Here is a 10,100-nt window from a genome sequence, read left to right on the forward strand (position 1 = left end):
AGCACGGAGATCTGCGAATTGGTCGGCGGAGGAGACGTTGCGCTTTGTGCGCGCACTTGTTGATGTCGGTCGCGATGGCATTTTAAATCAGGCGACAAACGGTTGCACGCCGGAGCAACGGGCCCAGGAGTATCGGAAAATCGCGAATATATTGAACGCCGAGCGCGCTTCTACGGTTGTTATTTTTTCATTATTTAAAATTTATTTTAAATGGTGTTAAATATTTTTTTCTTTCAGGGAATTGTTCGCGAACCACTACATCTGCAGAATCGGTTCAAGCAAATAAAGCAGTATTTGCAGACATATTCGACATGGCAGCGGCAAGTTTCAATGGGAACTGGTGGCGGACTTGCGAAACCCATGCCAGTGTCTTTAACCGTTCCTCTCACTGGAGCCATGCTAGAATTGCTTGCGATTCTGCGTGATCGCTTCTGTGGCCTCCATTCTGAATTTGACATATGGTAATTTATGGAAGTTCGGCAACCAGTAAAGAGCACTCACTGCTGAATACGGAAGCATTGCCCGAAACACAAATGCCGGATGATACACATACCCCATTGTATGTTCAAAACAAAGATGTATTGGGTGTTCAAAACACGACGTTAGAGGAGGTCGAAATTGTGAATATCACAGGTACACTCAGGGAAAAAACATTGTAAAATCAATGAAAACGTGCTTAAACGAAGCAAAAGCGTATTTAAAAGTGACGTAAATATGAAAAATTTTACTTTAAAAATGTGCGTTATAACATTGTAAAATCAAGCAAAAACATATTTGATTTAAATATTTTTCATCGTTATTTTAAACACTATAAAATTTTGAATCGAAAACTTTCATTTTTAATATAACAATTTTCATTTTTGATTTAAGCTTGATTTTTGTTAATTCAAATAACAAATGTGCTTGATTTAAAAATATTCATATTTAATTCAAATATGATTCACATCAAATCAAATACCTATATTGTTAAATTAAGACTGTGTGTATTCGTTTTAATAATGAAACATTTTAGTTTTTTTATATTCACCACTCTTTATTTATTCACCTTTTTTAAGCCATACAAAAATTATTAGTCAAGGTACAAATTTGCATTACATTTTGTAGGTACACACTTATTATGAGAAATAAAAACTTAAATCTAAAATAATCCTATAAAAACGGTCATATACATGGGGTGGGCCGAAAAACAGCTTTTTCTTATTGTGCGACCCAAGATATTGACCGCAACCTTTCATCTTTCGCACAGATTTTTGCTATTAACCATTAAAAGTCTTAAAAAAAGTGGATTTACGGCCCTCCTTATGTCAAAATAATAGACACTCGACATTTTGACCACTTTTGATTATTCTGTTGTGTGAGTAATATTCATTTATTTTTTATAAAGTTGTAGCTAATCATATAGCAAAAGTTAAATGGCCAAATTTAAAACTTTTTACAAAATTCAGGAAAATTTGCAACTTTTTAATAAGAGTTTCAGAAAAATGTTTAGCATGCATTTTTATAGCCTTTTAAATTTTAATATAATATGTGCAAGCCTGAATTTGCTGAAAAATTCTATTGTACTAAAATTTAGCATACTAAAAGTCTTTCTAGCAACTCTTATTAAAAAGTTGAAAATTTTAATGAGTTTTTGTTGAATTTTCCTAATTTTTGTACAAAGTTTAAATTCGGATTTATATGGTTTTTGTTATGGATGAGCCTTTATAAAAAAATAAATGAATATTAGTCAAACAACAGAATAGTCAAAACTTGCCAAAAAGCCGAGTGTCTATTATTTTGTTACAAAATAAATACATAATAAATACAATATTTACAGAGATTTTGGTTTTGCGTATGTTTTTCCATTATTTATAGAATATAAAAGAAACGGTTGACTTGTAAACTTAGAAATATTTAAGCTTATGATCTACTTTAAAATGACATATTAAGGTATCAATTTCTGCAAATTTTTTGTGGCACTTGAAGCAAATAAACATTTTAAAGCAATTATTTATATGTCATAAAATTCAAAAGAGACGTTAAATTTGCCGACTTGCAGTCATATTCAGTATAAATTTCAAAAAAAAACTGTTGTAAAAAAACCCATGAAGTTTCGCATGCCTGAGGATATTTTAGGCAAAGAGTGTGAAAGATTTTGAAACAGATATCTAGGCATTCTAGAAACGACTCAAATTTATACAATGTTTTATCAAAATATATATAAAATCCTGTTATATCACCCTCAGCTACTCCTTCCACAATTATAAAAGGCTGTATTGTCATTCCTGCAGAATAGTACATACTTATCAACTCAGTAATTTTCCTTTCGTAATCGTTGATTGAAGTTAATCGTAAAACAAAGCTTTGTTGCGAGTCTGCTATTGTTGCTTTCTTTCTTAGCTTTCCGCAGGAACTTTGAAATCTTGATGAAGGTGGAAGAACTCCATTCAGCAGCGTTGTAAGAATGTAGTCTTGCGTATCTTTAAACAAAATTTAAGAAATTAACGAAAGCCGATTGATTTTGGAGTTTTTTGTTACACTTGATCTGTATTTACCTTTGTTCGTTGAAGCTTTAGCAAGAGAAAAGAGCTGTTTGCAGAAATCGTTGTGTAGATTAGTTTCATAAAATCGTTGAATCTTTTCCGTAAACATTTCCCATTTCGAATACAAACAATCCTCCTTGTCAGGGTACATGATATTGAAGTCAAGTTTTATCTGTAATGTGTAAATGTATAGTAAAACTGCGAGCTAAGTACGTAATTTCATTGTTACCAAGTCAGGAGCCCGCGAATCAGAATATTTGGGCCAGGCTTGGAGAAAATCAATGTTGGTCAGTTCCTTTAAGTCATTCTGTCGCAAATTAAATGTCTTTTGCCATTTATCTCTGACTTCATTCCAATCGGCAATGCTTCTGCTGAGAGATGCTTTTAATGCTCTACATATCGTAAAATCAATTTCAAGAACTTCGTAATTTTTCGTGGAAGGATTAGTCTTAGTACTAGCAGGTGATGGTGTGTTTTGTTCAAGGTATATTGTCTTCCTTTTCTTACTGCGTTGATTGACGTATTTCCCGTACAGCTTTCCACTAGGGCATTTTTTACCCTTGCGCGGAATATAATAGTATTCCTTGGGGGGAAAATAAGCAGTACAATAAAATGTATCTATATTTTAACAATTTCATAATAAATAGATTACCCGGGCACCCTTTTCGTTTGGAAAGAGATTTATTATCTGCTCTAGCAAATTCACAAAATCATTCCCTCTTAGTATAATGTCATTTGCAATAACTTCGTCAATGACAATGCTTATGAGGTCGTCCCGGTTCCCGTTAGTCAAATGTTGGTTCTTTTTGTAGGATTCCAAGATTAGTTTCCCCTTGCACGTTTGTTGAAGTAAACTCGGTAAATCCTTGTTCAAGTAATATTTACATAATTATAATGTAATTTAGTTTAAAATAAAATTAATTGAAATTACTTTACTGAGACAGTGGGGCGAAGAAGATGACTGACTTGATGGCATAAAGTTGTTTTTTTGTAACCATTCAGTTACTTTGCTTGGCATTGACATGGTTTCATCATCTATTCCGAACTATGTATGTGCAAAATAAACTATGAGACCTAAAGCAGTTTGTTTTATAACATATACATACCTCTTTCTTCTTCCACATGAATAATTTCTCTCTAAACTCAACACGTAGACCCAGCGGCGGAATGGCTTCCTTTAGGTCAGCACCTCTAAGAAATTTAAGGCTTCTAAAAGTTATCTGCGAAGCTGCAGATCGCGGTCGGATATAATAATAGAGAATTAATTTAGTTGATTAAAATATTAATTTATTAAGTCGTTTCTCACCTTTTAGGAATGGCAAAACATTCTCCATTTCGAATTCTTTTAGCAGCTCGACCATCTTCTCCTCATCGTCATTGTCAACAACTGGTGTGGTAGCAACAACCACTCCTTCTAAATTTTCACACACTTCTTCTGATTCAACGTTATCGAAATTATAAATATAATCTCCAATTTGCAACGAGTTATTCATTTTGTTCACAAAATATCAAAGGAAATACACGAAATTACTTTTTCGGTCCGAACCGACAGCAAACAAGAATAACTGGACTCAGCCAACTGCTTCTTCTTGCACATGCATGAGCGTGGCCATACATTTAATTATGAGCATGCTTAAAATGAAGACGTTTCTATTGGAAGTAAAGCTTTTCATTTTTGATTTAAGTATTGAAAGTTGTAAACTCATGACATTTATAAAACAAATATGTGCGTATTAAAATTGAAAATGCAGCATTTTTAAATCACATATGAAACATTTTAAAATCTAAAATACATTTTTATTTTAAAAATAACATTTTAAATTTAAAAATATTTAGCTTTGTTTTAAAATTTTTCATTTTTAAAATGAAAATGGCCTCGTTTAAAACGTGCATAAGAAAAATAAAGATTTTATTTTTGTTTTTACAATGCCATTTTTCTCTGAGTGTACAAATATACATATGTTTGTAGGAGCATACATACGTACATGTACATATTATATTAATTGGATCGAATAATTTCAGTAATTCGTTTCATCTACAGCGAAGCCGTCATCGACCATATTGACAGCTGTAACTTCTCCAGTCCTTTAATCGTCTCCACCAGCTCGCCGTTGCCCAAGGAAGCATCGGCAGTAGAACCGCGACAATATTTTGCAACAGTTGCACAACAGCGGCAAGCACGGAAACGCAGATTCCGTGACCCAAATAATGCTGAAAATGAAATGCGCCAGCAGCTTATAAATCTTGAATTAACGCAGTCACGCGAACTCCACGCAACAAACATGCGCCATGCCATCGAGTTACATACTGCTAATATGGAAGCGGTTATGCTACAAAAAACTGCTCAGAAGCAAGTAATGCAATACTTCGCTAAGCGGGAACAAGAAGCGCAGGAGCGTCACAACCTATACTTAAAGACGCACAAACCGATGAATGCACAAGAATCTGAAAAAATCGCCCAGGAGGAGCTTGAAGTTTCGAGCTTTTATGACGACATAGAACACTCAGTATAGTTTCGCGCAACAGTGTGTTATTTATTTTTTTTTATAAGTACAGGTTTTATTTAACTAGTTTTTCTTGTTTAATGTTTTTAAAACAAAAAAATGTTATTCATTGCAAAAAATAAATGAATTAAATGAAATTATCCTCCCTTTTCTAATCAAGGCAAGTGATTGGTGTGTGTGTTCACTTGGCGACGAAACATTCGATTCTGCCCGCTTAGTTATTCCCCGGAATAACAATTCTGACTTTCTTATTACACCTTATTCCATTTTATTCTATGCGTCAATAATACACTTATTCCAACTAATTCTCCTCTATTCCGTAAATATTCTTATTCCGGCAAATTCGGAGTGTCAATAATATGGCCGTTAGGGTTTAGCTAACATTTTACATTGTGTATTATTTGAACCCTCGTTCGTGTGATCCGCAGAAAATTTATCTTAAAGACGTTAGTAAAATATAAAAGAAACATGTTTTAATTATAAACAAATATTGATAAAAATTACACAGGTTTACAAAAAAAAGTGTATGCATATTAAACCAAACCTATATATCCCTATGTTATTCGACGGGCTGAATGCGAATCCGAGGTCCGTTAGCCTCTATCACGTCAGGTTCGTGCTCAGTTGAACGTCAAGCAGGGAAAAATGCATTGAATAAACCTGAAAATTCATATATGTGGGGTTTTAGAACCCGAATCAGAGGTCCGTTAACCTCCATAGTGTCAGGTTCGAGGTCAGTTGAGGGTCAAATAGGACAAAAAATGTATTCAATTAAAATAATGTTTTTTTGTTTTAGTTGTCGCTGAATCCGAATATGGGGGTCCCTTGATTCCTCAAGGTCATCTATACAAATTTATTGAACTTCCAGGTTTATTCAATGAATTTTTCCCTACTTGGCCTTCAACTGACCACAAATTGACGTGGTGGGGGCTAACGGGTTTCGGATTCGCATTCAGCGTGTCAAATAACATAGAGATATATATAGGTTTGGTTTAATATGCATACACTTTTTTTCTAAACCTGTGTTATTAAGCTATCACTATTAAATTTAGCATCAGCAATGGAAACTGAAAGCCAACCATCCAAAATCCCACCAATGCGCAAATTAAAACAAAAATTTCAAACGGAGAATATAAATTGGTACAAAGGCAAGGTAGAAGCAGGGTGTGGGAGTTTTACGCAGGAATTCAAAATGAAGACGAACAAGAAATCGACAATATTGTGGCATGCAAAAGGTGTAACAGCGTTCTAAAACTCAACGACAAAAGTACGTCAAATTTGTTGAAGCACAAATGCTATCTCATTTCTAGTAGTAGTAGTAGATAACGAGTCCAAAAAAAATGTGTACGCGTTGTAACACAGTGGGCAATTGAGAACTGCAGATCTTTTAAAATTATATCTGATATGTACATCGCAATTTGGTTATGATCGGTGAAGCAGTTTGGTAAAAAATAACGTTTCTTCTTTAACAGGTCATCCGCAGATAACCCATATGGAATGCTTATTCATCCCATATTTTAAAACGCTCCTTCGAGGTGTTGCTGTGGGAGTCCCTTTTGTGTCTCGCTCGGCATTGGGCTAGCTGGGTATTAGCCTTGATAATTCCCTACATTGTTTTTCCATGTCTGTTAACATTATGTAGTATTTATTAAACGAAAACTTCCAAAAATACTCAAAAAATACTTGTGAAGGAACACATTTTTTGTGGAAGTTTAACACCATAGTACTGCTTGTTTATGTTTTTCTTTTTTTCGGAACATATTTTGTTTGAGTACTTTTTTCATGTATACAGTGCTCAAAATTTTCACTTCTCTTCCTTCCATGCCCTCTTTGTTAAAGTATGAGTAGTTTACATATTAGAAAAAAACTTCACAGTGAAGCAAACTGAATTCCGATGCAGACCTTTATAAGGTATATATATAAATGAGACTGTGAAAGGGGGCGGCAAGTCCCAAAGGCGAGGAATATTTTACCAGTTATAACTTCGGAACCATAAGTCACATCTAGTTGAAATAAGGTATGCAGACATATCTATGGTAAGTGCTTATACTAAGGTATATGGCTCATTCCATCTCAAATCACCCAGGCCGGCGGAAAGTGAATTTAAGTTTGCGATAAAACTCACAGGGATGGTTCCTTGAACAATTTAAGGAGACACGTATTTTTTCTTTTTGCTCAGAAATGCGAATTTTTCGAATAATGAATTTTTTTCTTTTTGAGTACGAACGCTTCTTTTTTCCTCTCTTAATAGCAACTTTTGATGAAATCGTTTATAACTGCCGCAAAAAAGCAAGGATTTTAACGATTTTTTTTTTTCAATTGTAGATATTGATCTACTGAATCGATCTAGTGAACTAAACATCAGTAATTGTTTATTAATAATTAATTATTGTTTATAAACAAAAAAATTTTTTTTTTTCAAATTGATTTTTTTCAAATTGCCACATCTTTTTTTTCTCTCAAACTTTTTTGTCTATTGGGGAATAGTATAAACTACTTTCAGTACGAGTAGCAATATGCTAAAATTCGTCATTTTCGAGTTATGATTTTTTTTCTGAAAATGCACTTATATGATGCTAGCAGATTTTCGTGCCAGTTGAGGGCACAAAAATTGTTGCCCATTATGACAAAATTTCCTTGCTGGAAATTTTTTGAGGTTGCCCGATCAGAGCCAAAAGTTGTTCCCAATTGGGCTCTAATTTTGGCCCAATTGGGCCCAATTAGCGATTTGCCCAATCTACCGAAGATTACCCCAACCAGTTGTCACAATTTGCTCAAAGTGAACATGCATACGCAATTAAAACGTTTTTATCGATAAAATCACACATACAAATTTTTTGATAAAAAAAAATTAGTTTTTGAAAATATACCATTTCAAAAAAAATTGGAAAAAATCACAATGGTAGCTCTGAGTATTGCGCAATATTTAAGTATAATCTTATGGGGTGCACTCTACAATAATTTGAGTTATGAATTTTTTTTTTCACCGAAGTTGAGTAAAATTAGCCAGGTTTGAACCTAGTGCCCTGCAGAATGGTAGCGCGCACTGCTCACCATTGCGCCACAGCGGCCGCCTTATATAAATTAACTAAATTCTACTTTAAAAGTATTAAGTAAGTAAAGTATTTTTTAATATAAGTCTCCTTAAATCTCTTTTGTCTGATAAATATTGCAATACAAACTTCAATTAATTGATGAATTAACTTGAATTTTATTTTTCAAATAGGTGGAAATCCTTCCGAATATAGTTTAAAAAAAAATAAGCATTTCCAAAAACCCATTTCGAATACCAATCTTTTAGTAATTCATTTAACTTATTAAATAATATGAGATACCATTTTAAACAGGCGGCAACACTTTTCAGATACCTCAAAATGTTCAACCTAAAGATATCTTAAGAAGATTGTAATATGGTATATATTTCCCAATTGACTACGTATTCCAAAGTATCACTTTTTGGCAGGAATTATTCCCCGTTGAATTTATAGCCTGTCGATGTTATTGACCTATCTGAAACCTGACAGCAGCTCAGGGCTCGGGTTCATATTCTCCAAGCCGGCATCTTTATCCCTTAACCCACAGTGCTTTAAAAATTGGCCGTGGTCACTGGCGAAGGAAGAGTGTCTTGTGCGAGTATTTATCTTCATTGGCATTGGATGATTGTTAACGCTGCAGGTCACAAATCTGGCACACAACCCGATCCTGGGTTAATTTTTAATGCTCCCACATTTATGTGGCAACCCGCTTACTTCTGCACAGACGCCAGATTGCAGGCGCACCCAATAGTGGAGCCTTAATCTCGAAGAGTCCGGAATAATCCCGAAAAGTTTAACACGAGGAGTCCCGAGAACCCCTATTCCTACAATAATTCAGAAAAAGAAAACACGAAGACGCGATCATTCTTTCTTTTCCTGAACCATTAGATTTAAGAAATATACTAAATACTTTACGACCCCAAATACTTAAATAATTAAGTATTTAGTAATTACTTCACCTCTATTTTCTTTAGTATATTCTTAGAAAGTCCTAAATACCCACGTTTGTGAATTCTTAATGCCTAAGGTCGGTTTCGCTTTAGTATTTAAACATACGTATCTAGATAACAAGTATGTGGGTATTTAGTATCCAAATAGGTACTTTAAATCCAAATGTATTTCAGTATGCGTTTCATTGATTGATTTATGTATATAACTTCATTGTTTAAAGCATCGCCCGTATTCTTGACTTCTTCAAAAAGGCTATCACATTAGTCATCCAAAAGTGCAAGCTACTTTAACTGCTTTTTCTTATACTTCTTTTTAACTCTGTTTAATGGTTTCCTCAACATTTGCAAGTTTTCTTTTAAAAAAACAAAAATTACAGGGTGTCCTAGACCACCCGTCCACCAACTCTAAAATGGAGGGAAATGTGCAAAAATATGAACTAGTTAACAAGTCGCGGATGGGGATGCTCTTTCTTTTTGTAGTAGTACCGACTTATGATTTCTGGGTTAAACTGACAGGAAGTAAATTTTTTTTTTTTTAATGGACATACATGTTTTTACTACAAATTCGGATTGAAAGGCTAAAAATACGCAACTTTTGTTTGAAACTTTTGTCTTGGAAGTTCCCTTTTTCATACTCTTAATGACCTTTGAACTTCAACTCGTACTGGACTACTGAAATGAGTCAAAATGTTTTTCTTCCAGCCTAATATACTTACATACTTATATATAAAGGTATTTTTCTTCGATCATATTGCCTGTCACTCTGCAGGAGACACAAGTTGTGTATGCATGTACACATGTTTTAAACTGCAACATTTGTAGAAGTTCATTGAAGGCAATTGTATACAGAGCAAATTTTTAAGAGATTCCGACACACACGGCGTTGATAGGTTAAGGCCAAGAATTTCCAAAAAAAGAGATCGCCTAAAGATCAAAACCCGACCCTTATCAGGGGGTGGAAAACAATTTATGTCTTGGACATTTATGAAATAGTACTGAAATTCAATTTTTAGCGGTTGATAGGAGTAAACTTACAGCAAACCTCCTATACAGCATAGAATACCGACTATTTTGAGTCATGGTTTTTTT

General features: G+C 34.0%; 2 protein-coding genes across 2 annotated transcripts in view; one reads left to right on the forward strand and one right to left on the reverse strand.

Annotated features, from left to right (window-relative positions):
* Positions 1 to 465, forward strand: part of LOC118741816 — a 10,380-nt gene extending 9,915 nt beyond the window's left edge. The window contains exons 2-3 of the mRNA XM_036473790.1: positions 3 to 175; positions 238 to 465. Coding sequence (XP_036329683.1) covers positions 3 to 175; positions 238 to 465 — 401 coding nt within the window. The remainder of the gene's footprint in view (positions 1 to 2; positions 176 to 237) is intronic.
* Positions 466 to 1,342: 877 nt separating this feature from the next.
* LOC118741818 lies at positions 1,343 to 4,138 on the reverse strand. The gene is made up of 7 exons (XM_036473791.1): positions 3,829 to 4,138; positions 3,629 to 3,750; positions 3,454 to 3,567; positions 3,175 to 3,387; positions 2,752 to 3,105; positions 2,535 to 2,694; positions 1,343 to 1,347 (listed from the first exon to the last, which is right to left on the reverse strand). Exons 1-7 carry the CDS (start codon positions 4,013 to 4,015, stop codon positions 1,343 to 1,345), a joined length of 1,155 nt encoding a protein of 384 aa, XP_036329684.1. The 5' UTR covers positions 4,016 to 4,138.
* Between the last annotated feature and the right edge of the window lie 5,962 nt (positions 4,139 to 10,100).

Source organism: Rhagoletis pomonella, unplaced genomic scaffold, assembly GCF_013731165.1.
Source record: "Rhagoletis pomonella isolate Grant_MI unplaced genomic scaffold, Rhpom_1.0 Rhpom_scaffold_00006, whole genome shotgun sequence".
Classification (NCBI taxonomy): Eukaryota; Metazoa; Arthropoda; class Insecta; order Diptera; family Tephritidae; genus Rhagoletis; species Rhagoletis pomonella.